The 13,100-nt window shown below is 53.0% G+C and overlaps 1 protein-coding gene across 2 annotated transcripts in view; it reads left to right on the top strand.

Moving 5' to 3' along the window:
* The window catches only part of CREB3L1 (cAMP responsive element binding protein 3 like 1), a 49,674-nt gene extending 47,199 nt beyond the window's left edge, over nucleotides 1-2,475 (top strand). For both annotated transcript variants that reach the window (XM_026065867.1, XM_026065866.1), the window contains exon 12: nucleotides 182-2,475. In XM_026065867.1, coding sequence (XP_025921652.1) covers nucleotides 182-218 — 37 coding nt within the window. In that variant the 3' untranslated portion in view covers nucleotides 219-2,475. The remainder of the gene's footprint in view (nucleotides 1-181) is intronic.
* The last annotated feature ends 10,625 nt before the right edge of the window (nucleotides 2,476-13,100 follow it).

The following is a 13,100-nucleotide window of genomic DNA, read 5'->3' as shown; positions in this document are numbered from 1 at the left end:
GTCCCTCTGGCATAGAGCTGAGAATTAGGGGACTCAGGTGGTCTCAGGTTTGCTGGTCATTCACTGCCCTGGGAAAGGGCTCCATCCTGATCAGAGCAAACCAGCTGGGCACAACAGCAGGGAATATGCCCAGGAGGGTGCAGTGAACCTTTACTGATGTCGTGTCTTTTCTTTTTCCCAGGGAGACAAGCTCCAGTGAGACAGCTGAATATTTGTAGCAGCTGCTGGACCTCAAGGCCTCATCAGTCTGATTGCAGGATTCCCTCCTCACCGAGCAACAGAGGGAACTTGGCAGGAGAGGACGCTGCATTCAGATGCTCCTAAACTGGCCTTGGGTTCAGCTCCTCCCCTTCCCATGGCCCCCTTAGTACTGCTCTCTCTGAGGGGAGTCGCAGGACTGCCAGAACCAGCAGTAAAAGACTGGCAAAGTCCTGAGACACCCTTTCCTCCTGGCCTTGTCTCCTGCTTGAATGAGCACTACCCTATGGGTGTGGGCTCACCCTGGAGTGGAAGGAGGTCAGAGGAAAGCCCCCAAACTATTCAGCACATTCCCCAAAGCCTCCAGACCAAGGGGGCTGTCCCCAGGCATGTTCCCCTCAGTTACATCAGATGCACCTGAAGGAGAGAGAGTGAGTGCTGGGTTTACTGCCCTGCCTGAGGGACTCAGGGGTGGGTGATGCTGGGGTTGGAGAAATGACTCTGGAGAGTTTGAGCTCATTCCTTCCCCTCCATCTGTTAATATACTTCTGCCTCCCTTGAGAGAAAACCTAGTTCTTCATTGCTCTAGTTTTCTCTTGATGGATGTGCCTACATAACTTCCACGCCAACTATCTGCAAAGATCTGCACACAAACGGAGTGGGGGAGACAGATCCCAGACTCAGATAAACCACCATAAAAATTAACTGGCAGCTTCTGGGCAACCAGAGCTCTCAGAGATAGAAGACAATTTCCCCCCACAACCCACTTCTTCCCTTCCTCAGCACCCTTGCTCTGGTAGGGTGATATTTCCCTTTCTGTCCCCAGCTTGGGCCCTACAGTGCAGTGCTAACCAGGTCAGTGGTCTTCCGGCTTTCCGTTCTGCAGCCTGCCCTCTGAGAGCAGGTGGGAGAAACCCACTCCTGTAATCTGCTCTCCTTCCCAGCTCTCCATTCCCAATTCTGCATCATGCCAAACAGGGCCTGTCTAGGAACCACCAAGAAGAGCTCTGCAGCATCTTGGAGGGCTGTGACTGGGAGCCATCATTCCCCTCACATCCTCCATGCATGCAGCAGAGTGTTGTGAAAGCCACTGAGGACATTATGCAGGCAGCTCTGGTGACAGGCGCTTCTGTCAGGAAAGAGGTGACAGGCAGTGGAATTGGCTGGGGTCACCAAAGACTGTTTTAGGCCTTTTTCTTATAAGTGCTGGCACCAAAGGTACCAACCATTTGCCATACCGCCCTGCAGGCCGGACTTGCTGAGTGTGGTGCTGAAACAACCTCATCTCAAGTCAGTGCCATCCCCCTTTAGCACCCAGACATCCATTTCTGTCCCTTCTCCCTCCCAGGAAAAGCCCTGCTGAAAGATTCAAGTGTCCCCTCACTCCTGTTCCCTTGGCTGCCTTTTGCTGGAAGGACAATGTGGGACACAAGCGCCTGAGATCAGGGATGTGCCTGTTGGTCCATATTTGTATGTGGGAGTCCCTGTGTGCTCTGCCAGGTCTCACAGCAGACTCCCCTTTGACTTGTTTCTCTTGAAAGGCTCTCCCTGCATTGCCACAGGCTCTCCGCCAGCCTTTCCTCTCCCCTCAGACCAGGAGAGAGGAGGGCTCCCTGGAGAGGCAGCATGGAAAGACTGGAAGAAGTGAGGGAAGGGCCCTCAGAGCTTTCTCTCTTTTTTCCCCCTTTGAAAAATGGTTTTGCCCCCTGAAGCTATTTGGGACAAATTTGGACACAGCTAGCCACAACCATATCTGCTTGGCCAATGGGGTAGGGAAGAGGAAGGCCTTCAGCACAGCTCTGCTCCTCTCAAGGTTCACACAGATCCACTGGTCACCAGATACCACTGCACTCCCCGTCCTCTTCCTCCACCCCAGCACAAAGAACCACTGCCAGGCCCAAGCACACCCTCTTCCACCCCAACACTTCCACTGTGCATGCCCCCATGCCTCCCACTCACACAGTTGTACAGAGACCAAGAGCAGAATTCATTTGTACATAGTGAACCTTATTTTGTATTATTACCAATCCCTTAAGATATTGTATTTTGGAGACTCTCAGATCCTATTTTCAGTATTGTATTTTATTAAGAATTAGTGCGGGCTTTGCATCTATGAACTTCTTTCTTGTTAGCAGCTCACTTTCCCCCTATACTCCAGCAGCTGCCTCTTTCCTCCAGTTTTTTGTTTTGTTTCGTTTTTTTCAAGACACCTTTCCCCCTCCTCCTATCACTTGCTCTGCATTTGCTTTAGAGAAGCAAAATAAAAATAAAATAAAAAGATGCAGCATCAGCCCTGGGTTGACAAGTCCTTTCATTCAGGCATGGTTGTCATGTGAGCCCACATGCACAGCTTCTCACCTTGTGCTCCCTGTCTGTCCCATTTTCTAGTCGTGTGCAGAATTGCTTTAGTGCTGGGACCTCATGCACAGTGCCCATGGCTAGAAGCAAATTGCAAACTTGCACTGTGATTTCTTTTGCAGTTCTGGACAAAACAATAAGGTGCAATGGGCTCCTCTGATGAGAGGGGAGTCTGCTGTGCTGGAGTCCGTGTGGCAAAGGCAATGCTGGTAGTACTGTGACTCAGGTGCCATCTCCTTTGAAGCAATACTTAAATCCCTTAGTGAACTGTAAAAGTAGAACAACTGCACTCTGTTTGCTACAGACTTGAGGCTTGGTTGTCTGTTAACCTGTACATCTGATAGTTCATTTACATCTGCAAAAAGTGATAGGTTACATCCTGATTTCATATGAAACACAGGCAATTGGGAGCTGGTATCTTCATTTTCAAACAAGCTCCAAGTGGATTTGTTAAGATTTGGGCACTGAAGCAGCTCCTCTCACAGTCAGCAACTCCACAGCTGGAAGGGAGCCAAATCAAGAGGCAGTGGGGTCTTGGAAATGCTAAAAGGGGCTCTGTCTCCTGCCTCTGCCTGGGCTGGTACAGCTCTGCTTGTGCCACCTCAGCAGAGGGGGGTTTTTGCCACAGGAGGGGGATATGAGGCTCAGTGCTTCCAACGATCTCTTTCTGGGGATTATGATTTCTCTGTAAGGATGAGTGAAGCACTAATCCAATGTCACCCATTTATGACAGGACTGGCTATAGAACAGGGCTTGGGAGAGAGAGGAGCTCTCTTTTCTTGGCTGGGTCTGTACTGTTGAGATGGGGTTTGATGCAGGGTCCATGGCCAGTTAATCTGACACAGGTTTTACAGAGCTGCTGAAGAACTCCCATCCCCTACACACACCCATAGACACAAGGAAATGCCTGTCTTTCCCTGCAGTTTGTGTCCGGGGCCAGAGCTGCATTCATGGGATGCCTACGAGCAGGTGCTGTGCAGAAGGTGGGTGACAGTGTTGTAAGAGGAGGGCAGGAGGGCCAAGGAGGAGACAACAGGGTTGACAGAGGGAATATGCTCAGTGATCCTATTGCAGCAGCTCCATCCCACTTGGATCCTTTCTGAGAGGCATGTTTCCTGCATGACTGAGCTAGTTTTAAGTAGTTCTGACATTTTCCCTGTGGCACCTTGTCCAAAAGCAGCCTCCTAGCCTTGTGTTAGTGCAATGCTGAGCCACCTTTGCCCACTGTGTGCGGTGGTTTCTCCCTGCACTTGCCAGATTTCGTCTGAGGGAAGGGCCGCTGCCTTCATTCCCCCTAAGAAATGTCAATGAACTCTTCAGACATTACCTTCAGGAGATTCTGGCCTTTTTCCTTTGCACCCATTCTGAAACATCAGGGGAAGTCAGTGCAAGGGGAGAGCTCTCAAAAGGATGTGTTCTCAGGCTTCTGCCCCTTTAACATTGATGTGGCTCTAGAAACCGGAACCCCCACCCATCAGGAGCAAATTTCCCTTCATCTTGACAAATCCTCTTGATTTTGCAGCCTACTGCATAATCCTCTGAGCTGCTCAAAATAGTCACATTAGGATCTTTGATCCCTGCTATGTCTCTCAAAATGCAGCCAGCCAATCACACCTACCAATTTGGCTACAGCAACTAATTAGAGCAGAACAAGAGAATTAGCAAAGCAAGAGGGCACCTTCTTTACAAGTCACCTTCAGCCTCACTCAGTTATGCTTGGTCTACTCCAAATGCCCACAGACATAAACTCTGCCACTCCAAGTTGTTTTTTTTCCCCATTTAGGGTCATATTTCTTAACAAGCCTGTGCACTGTCAATACGTACAAGTCCCGAACAAAAGAACACTAACAGAACACAGTCTTCATTTTTCAGAGACAAATTATTCCAAATTGTTCTCTGTTACCAGGCCAACTCGAAAAAAAGAATTGACTTTGCAGCTCAGTGCTGCAGAATGGGCCACTGGTGGTCTGTGGGAACAGCATAACTGGTACATTGATTCATTGTAAAAGGACACATGTCATTAGAGTTCTCTGTAGAACATCTCTGCTCTCTAAGTCCAGCATGTTCCCTCTTGGTGTTACTGTTTGGGGTTGTACCTGATAGTACTACCAGTTTTCACACAAGTCCATCATCAGATAGGCAAGGTTTGGTTCTGCTTCTTGGCAATGAGCCTGTGCTTTTGGACATCTTTTGGGGAGACCAGAGTGCAGAGCTATGAACAGTCATGACAGTGCATGTAATCAGGCAGTGATCACAGCTCTTAACACCCCCCCAGGCTCACCTGTGCTTTTGAGGGCTTGTTAATGATGATGGCACCCCTGGCCAGATGCCAGTCAAGCCTACAACCTGGTTTGGATTTTGAACCTTGGTGCTGATATGGGGCTTATAGGTGAGCGAGGTGGAGGTCTCTCTTCCCGTGCCTGGAGGAGAAGACTGTACGCTCACAGAGCTTTACTCACGGAGAAACACCACTTACTAGAAACCCAGTGCCCTGTCTGTGACCTGAAAAGCTGAAGGGAGGAAGGGGTCCATATTGCAACCCTGAGCTGTCCTTGTGCAGTCCCACATGCCCACACAGAAGGAAATCCATGCTCAGGGAGCTGGAGAAGCCCTTACCCACCTGGGCTCCAGATGAGTGAGCAACCCAGGGTATCCTGGGCACCAGGAGGACAGGACAGACCTCTGGGCCACCCTATCCCCAGATAGTATCTTCCTGCTTTTCTAGAAGCCAGTAAATCAGGGAGCTCTAATAACAGTCTCCAACTGAAGGCCAAGGTAAGAGTGTTCCCTTCAGTAACAAGTAACATGAAATCTCCTGCAGAGAAAGCGGGACAGAAAGAGATGCAGAAGCCTGAGCAATCCTTTACCTCCCCCTCTTACGGGCTATTATATCCCATTATGGCTCCTTTTCTCTCTGATGCCTAACAGGCCAGATACATGCAAGCAAAATCTGAACATGTTGCCTGTATGACAGCTGTAGAGTTTGGCACATTAATAGAAAGGACAAAATCCTCTGTTCACCTCTCTTCCCCTCTGAAGAGGTTTTCTCCAGTACACAAACAGCCCCTGCAGGAGGGCAGAACATACCTAGTGTCTTGTTCCTCTCTCCTCCTTGACAAGAAGTGCTGAGACGCCAGGCATTGCTGTACCTGCGCTCTTGCGAGGTGTCCTGCCATATGTACCTTCACTTCCCTCCTCAAAGCTGCTTTCCTATGGCCTCAGCGCAGCCATGAGCCTGGCCTCAGTGTAACCATCAGCAAGAGAAAAGCATCCCAGGTTGCTTTCCCTCCTTCCCATAGCTGGTGTTAATTCATCTGTCCCCCATAAGCAGCACCCTGAGAGTTCTGCCAGCCACGTGTACAATTCGCTCCCAGTGTCAGTCGGGCATCAGTGGAAATGTCACAGCACAGACACAGCACTAATAAACTTGCTGCAGGGGCAAAACTCAGAGACCTGCTTCCCAGCGCCCTGGCAGCGCGAGACCAGGGCTGCAGGCTTGCACCCTGGCTCCCCGAGCCCCTCCTGGGAAAGGTTGGGAGGAGCAGGGCGCCTCTTGGGGTGTCCCTGCTCTGCTCCCCGGCCAGTGCCGAGTGCAGCAGCCCGCTCCTGCCTGCCTGGCTAGCACCCTGAGGAGCCGGTGGCAGAGCAAGTCCCTGCACATTCCCAGGCCTCTGTCCCCGTCCCCCAGGGAGACCCTGCAACCTGCTTGGCGGAGCTCTCGAGGTTCATTCATAACTCTGTAAATCACCCATCACCGTACATCCTCCCTGGGCACCTCACTGCTGCTTACAAAACAGCTTTGGGATGGAAAAAAACCTGCCTCTCACCACGCTGTGGGGGCTTTCACTCCATTTCCTGACTGTTAACTGCCCCCGGCCCCACGGTCTGGCCAATGCCCTGCTGGAAGCAGAGGGGCCATCCTGGCTCAGCCTGTGGGATGAACCATGGGCTGTCTCAGCTCCTACAGGGAAGGCACCTTCCAGCTTGCGTGGGGTGACCTGCCAGTGGCCTGGCCGTCCCCATCCTCAGCATGGCAGGCACTGGCTCGTTCAACCCAAAGGGACAAATCACACTTGTGATAAAATCCCCAGGGTGTGGGAGGGTGGGTGCAGCATTAACTCCTCTCGAAAGCAGCCTGACTCTGCCCCGCACCTGTAGCCCAGTCAGCAAGCACAGGCAAAGGCTGGGTAGCTGCGATGTAACTTGTGGCAAACAGGGGGACACCCCCACACTGAGGGGCTGCGAACCTCAGGGCAGGCAGAAAAATATCACCCAGGGCTCCAGAAGGGGGTGAGAAACAGCAAGATATGACTCAGCTCTGACTGCTGGGACAAACCAGCCTGCATGCCGGTCCCGCTGCGGGTGGTGAGCCCTGGCCCCGGTGGCAGACCTTGCGAGGGAGGGCAGGAAAGGGGAAGGAGCTGCCAAAGCCCACTCAGCGGGGGCTTTGCTCTCCTGGCACCCCTCTCCCCAGCTCTGCCCGGGCTCCCTTAACACCAGCAAGGTACCTGCTGTATTTCTTTTCCCACAGTCTTTTCCTGTTCTTGATTTCCAAGTTGCTTGTGAGCAACGCGAGGCAGTAAAGCACAGCCACAGCGCAGCGTGAGCAGGGAGCACACTGGCAAGCTCGCGGGCAGACCTCAGCTCCAGCAAACAGTGCTGCTGAGCCTGGCAGCAAGGGAGCAGCGACTTCCCAGGTGTGAACTCTGCCTGGCGAGGGTGCCTCAGGGAAGGCTCACGGGGAGGCAAGCCAGGGAAGGGGAACAAAACCTCTGCGGGGGCTGCCGGGGCTGAGTCACGCTGTGGGAGGGGAGCGTGGCTGCCCGGCGAGTCACGACTGTGCGGGGGAGCAGCCGGGGGGCTTGGGGGCTGGCAGTGCTGGCTCTGCAAGGCACAAGGACCCGCGAGGGGCAGGACGGAGGGGTAATGTCATCGTGACACTTAAGACCGGACAAAGCTTTGGTGTCTTGAACTGGAGGTGCCTATCATGGTTCCTGGGGAAAAGCACGGCCCTTTCCCAGCTCCTGCTTCTTTCTGCATTCAGGCCAGGAGAGGTGTGGGAGCATCCCCTTCCACAGCTGCCTGGAGCAGAGGTGCCACAGACACCTGTGGATGAGTCAGGGAGCTTGGTGAGAGGGAAAAGGTGCTAGTGAGGACTCCCAAAGTGAGAAAATAGTAAGAGGAGGCTGAAGACACTCTCCAGCTCCCGTTCTGCCATGGGAAGACAGGCAGCATTGCTGGGGTTAGAGGTGACAGTTGTACAGTCTTGCTGTAATACATGATTATAGGACTTTGCCATGGGCAACTGATGCAGGGGGTGGCCATTACAGACTTGAGGCATAAATATCCCAGTGCTCAGCAGGTGAAGCCTCAGTATATGAATCTGGGGCAGAACAAATCCAAAACAAGAAGCCATAAACATAGAGGAGCTTTGCAGGGATCTCTCAGCCCAGCTGGCATCCTGCAACACTGACATGGGCAAAGCTAGGGCAGGCCAGAGATGGGACTGGGGTAACAAAGTCCAGTCCCAACGAAGGACAGGCAGACAGTACAACTCTCCTGATGGCTGTGGGCAGAGGCCAAAAGGGCCTTTCTACAGCTGGACACAAGGACTGGAGAGGAAATGCCTTAAATTAGCAAAAAGCAGGGATAATTTGTCTTCCCAAGCGGCAAGGAGCAGAGTAAGCTTGCTGGGAGGAGGGGGCCCATCTACGGAGACACCTCTCGTTGGGTGCCACTGCCCAAAGCCGGAGGACCCTGGCCCTGGGCAGATCTCATCCATTTTGGACAGAGGGTCAGAGCACCAGGTAGTTTGTTCTGCTTGGGCTGCTGTTGTGCAGCTTTTCAGGGGCTCTGACTTTGCCTGAATGTGTATATTCAGTTAATATGAATGGCTCAGATTCACCTCGCTGAGCATCCCTCGGAAACTAGCATATGCCAGCCTGGCTGCAAGCAGTGAGGGGTGGCTGATGTTGTCAACCTCCTCTGTCTCTCTGGTCTCCAAAGGGTTAAGTGCCAGTTTCCGAGTGTGACACCATGCTCGCTCAGTGTAGCACTCCCCCCTCTCCACGCATAGACATGCACACACTCACTCTTTCATTCTGCTTTGTCTTTTGAGGGCTGCTGCAGGATCGGTGCACAGGTACCTTCCTTGCTGCCTTCCTCTCCCTGCCTCTTGAGTTTGGCTGCTGCTACAGGAGACACTGAGCAACGTGCCTGGCCCTGGGGGGGACTCAGCCCTGGCCCCCAAAGAAGTCATCCTGGGCTCTTCTTTGCCTGCAGGGAGCATTGCCCTCCCTGGACTCGCTCTCTCCTAAGACCCCTTTTCCGATCAGGATTGTGTTTTCTGCTCCCTCCTCGTGCCCCTCCTGCCCTTGCAGTGACGGCACCTCTGAGGAGCAGCACCGACGTTTCTAGGTTTCCGTGAGTTATTCCTCCCCTCCAGGTTCCTCCTGTTTCGCTGTGGCAGGGCAGAGGAGACAGACGGAGGCTGAGCTGCAGAGCCTGAGCTGTGCAAACTGCTATCCAGAGGCTGATAAATATCACTGCAAAAAGTTGGACTGTTGCCCCACTGATTTTCTCTGTGATTCTGCATCCTCAGGAAATTAAACCTCACCAGGATCGTCCTGAGGCCCTGGGGAGGCAAAGCAAAGGAGTGCCGTGGGACCGTGCTGGGCTGGACTGAGCTACCGAGCGGTTTGGGGCAGCAGAGCAGGATTCCCTGCCTGGAGACACATCTCACCTGAGCATGGCCGAAGGTCCCAGGAGCTGGAGAGACTTCACCCCGGCCAGGGGTGACAGCGAGGTGGCCAGGGGGGCCACGGCAAGCGTCCTGGGAATGGCAGATGCAGAGAGCGCTGGGCGAGCGCAGTATTCAGGCCTCCACAGCGCGGATCCTGCCTGGGAGGAGATGAGAGGGGCCCAGGCTGTGGCAGAGGTGGAGGAGCAATTCCTGCACTTGGCCATCAAAAAGCAGATCTCTTACAGGTAAGAGCCCCCGGGTTCCTGAGTGCCCTGGGGCTGGGTGGAGGAGTGGTGCCAGCCCTGTCCTGGGGGATCTCCTTCCCAGAGGCCCAGGGAGCAGGGGCAGCTCTTTCCAGTGGCCACTGGTACCTTCCCCAAGTGAAATGTCCCTCATTGCTGTGTCGTGGTTGTTTCTGAGGAAACAAGCCCTTCTGCACCTGGTGCAAACCACTATGTGCCTATCATGGTCGGTAAGGGTGACAGCCTGTCTGGCAGGGGTCAGTGAGAACTGGTATCTCCCTGCACATGCTGAGATTTGTCCCTTTACCTCTAAAATCTAGCGCAAGAACCAATGCGCTCCTTATCCCTGGCATCCTTTCCCCATCACAGCCGTCTGACCACAGGGACAAGGGGACTGGTTAGTCCCTGCCTTCCCCACCCATGCAACAGCCCTGTCTCAGTGGCAGTTTCCCCCTTGTCACCCTTACAGGCCCCTTATTTTTCCTTCTACCCAACTGCTTTTTCCTGTCCCAGGGCTGTGGTCTCTCCCAGGCCCTTCTCCCTGTGATCTGTGCCCAACAGCCTCCCATGAACTCTAGCATGATGCTCTGGGCTGGACAATTCCCTCTTTCCCTGCAATGCTGGATTATCGCGGGTTAGTTCATTGGATAAAAAGAACTTCTGATAAAATCAGTTCCCCTCTTACTCTTCCACCCTGAGGCTCCTTGCTTGACTCCCAGGTCCAGAAGCCTCGATCCCACCTGGGGAGGAAGAGCAGTGATGCAAAGATGAAGGGGCTGAGGTTGGGGCTCAGGCTGGAAAGCCTTTGGAGACACATTGCAGCAAGAGGAGTATCTGTCCCAACTCTTGCTGTAACTCTTCTGCCCCAACTGCTCTGCTTTCAACTCACCTACCTCTGCTGTAACCAAGAAAAATCCATGGAGACGAGTGATTTTCATAGCTCCCGGGGAGCTTATGGGAGCCCTTGCCTGCTTATGCTCAGATGAGCTCCTATTTCTAACTGCAGCCAAGCTGTCCAAAATCCTGCTTAGGTCAGCCCCTCCAGGAGTGCAGCACTACTTTTTCTCCTGCAGGAAATAAGGTCTTGTGTCTCATTTTCCCCTTTCTTACACCATTTAAGCCCTAGGTTTTGCAGAATGGCTCTCAGGTCTTCCTGGTGTAAGTAGAGAGGGATCCTTCAATCCTGCACCTGCCCAGAGCAAAAGTGAGCACATACAGTATCACCCCTGGGCTGCTTGTGACTGTCTGAGGGACTGAGTCAGGAGGAAACGAGAGCTGCCTCCTTACCTTTCTCCTGAGCTGGCTTGGCTCAGGGATGTCTTTGTATCCTCCCGGGCTCAGTGTGATGGTGGGTCATTCAGTGCTCAGAAAGTGCCAGATAGTTTACGAGCAGGCAGGAAACCTGCACTGAAGATCTCAGCACGATGCCTGCTGCCATGGAGGCATGTGCCGCAGAGGCTGGACCAGCACTCCGGTTGCTGGCTTGGGGTTCAGGGACTCTGGTGCGCAGAGCTCTGCTGAGAAGCAGACTTCCCACATGAGCTATCAAACACACTTGGTCATCCGCTGGCTCTGCTCCCATGAGTATAGCAGCCCTTCTCCCCCCTCACAAGGGCTGCAGTACAAACTGTGAGCAAATTGCTCTCTAATACTGAGTAATGGGAACTAATGGGAAGCTGTATTAGTGCCCACAGAGCAGGAGGGGCCCCAGAGCTGACTCATCTCAAGCAGTTGTTATTCCTGCAGCGGGTGGCGAGCAGGAGCCAGGGGTGGTGGAGTCCTTCGCCACACAGCCCTCTATCCTTGAGCCTTGCTGTGAGGTGGGGTGATATGCTGAGCTTGTGATCCTAATTCGGTTCCCGGGACTGTCTCTAAGGTGCCAAGCAGACCTGCGAGAGTTTCTGCTCTGATGCCAGGAAGGATGAGGGATTACTGTGCAAAATGCAGGGGGCAGAGCAGGATTTTCTTCTCTTAGCTGTCTTCCTCCAGATGTGCACGGTGCATCTCATGAACAGATTAGCCAGCTGCAATTATCCATACTCCCCAGGGAGGAAGGGAACATATTGCAACCTAATTTGATCAGCCTGAATTTGGTCCAGAATTGTCTAATATTGCTGGGGATTGTTTACATCCTGATATTCCTACCCCGGCATATCCACACATGCAGCTCTGCTAATATGCTTCAGTCTGTGCTGCCCTTCCGCAAAACAGTTCTGCCCTTCTGTCCCCTTGCAATAGGTTTCTTTGCAAGAGGCTTTGCTCTGAGACACCCTGTCCAACACTGGTTTTGCAGTGGGCAGTCAGGGTTAAAGGGGTTGCCACAATTACCTGAAGCCCCTATGGCGAGGGGAAGAGGTGGTATTCAGGATGAGCTGCTTCCTCTACTGTCCTTTTCAGGCAGTTGAGTAAAGGGAAGGGGAAATATGGGAGAGGAAGTGTCTCAGGGTGGAAACCTGCTCATGCCATCCTGTGATGCTCACACATGGTCGGGTCTGGCTGCTCCCTGGGGATGGCATGGAACAGGCATGGGTTCACCATGCAAAGGGGAGGTGATGAGGGAGTCGTTCTACAGAGCCAGGCTAACCTTGTGTTGGGCACTCCTCCCCTCAGCCCCTTCAGCAGCATGGCTAGCCCCGCAGTGGGAGAAGCCCTGGGGGTGCCCAGCAGAAATCCCCTGTGAGTGCTGCTAGATACCCAACTCTGGAGGCACTTACTGAACTCCTGTAAGGAGCTGAAGGACCTCCTCCATGGGTTGTGGCCATCACAGGTGTCCTCAATGTCGAGCGAAGGTTGGAGGCCCCAGTTCTTGTACTGCCAACCTGCCTGTTCCTGCTGGGACTCATTAGTCATCACAAGGGGCAGGCAGCATTAGCTGCTATATAAAGGTTTTGAAATGAACAGAAATGATATTAAGCCTATGGAAATAAAGTTCCTTCCATAAATAGCTGCTGTGGTGTGTGGAAGTGCCTTGGGCGGGTGGAACAGAGCTCAGCGCACAGGTTATATTTAGGGCTTTGAGTAGCAGTTTCGTGCCAAGCTTGTTAATGATGCTGGCTTGTGCACCAGATTTTCAGATACTGGGACAATTTTCCCAGTAGGGAGGTGCTTCTGCAATGCCAGAAGGACCCTGTGCTCTCCGTCACTGCAGTAAAAGCTGAGCAAGTGCCAGGCCTTTATGCTCAGTTACTGGAAAGTCACAGTGCTCCGCAAACATCACCCAGGCCGAAGTGCTCGGTCAAGGACTCTGAAGTTAGGCCTAGCTGCTGCTATGTTTAGGTGTCTTCATTATGGTTTTACAGTGGGACAAGAGCATCTCTAGCTTCCAGAGGGCGTAGCACAAGCAGTGGAAATAAGGGCCATTTGCTGGCTTTATTGGCTTTACAGGCTTTGTTCTAGGACATACCCTAAAAACAGCTGTACCAGGAGTTGGTGCTGGGGAGTCCTGGGACACACAGCAATGGCAAAATCTCTGACTGGCCTTAGCAGCTCCTGACTGGCCTGCAGCTATGTGTCTGGGCTTGCCACTTGTAAAGCTCAAGTTTGCGGTTGTCTTTGGCACT

The sequence above is a fragment of the Apteryx rowi genome, unplaced genomic scaffold (assembly GCF_003343035.1).
Source record: "Apteryx rowi isolate R43461 unplaced genomic scaffold, aptRow1 scaffold_232, whole genome shotgun sequence".
In the NCBI taxonomy this organism is placed as follows: domain Eukaryota; kingdom Metazoa; phylum Chordata; class Aves; order Apterygiformes; family Apterygidae; genus Apteryx; species Apteryx rowi.
This window is presented reverse-complemented; position numbering and strand designations above follow the sequence as displayed.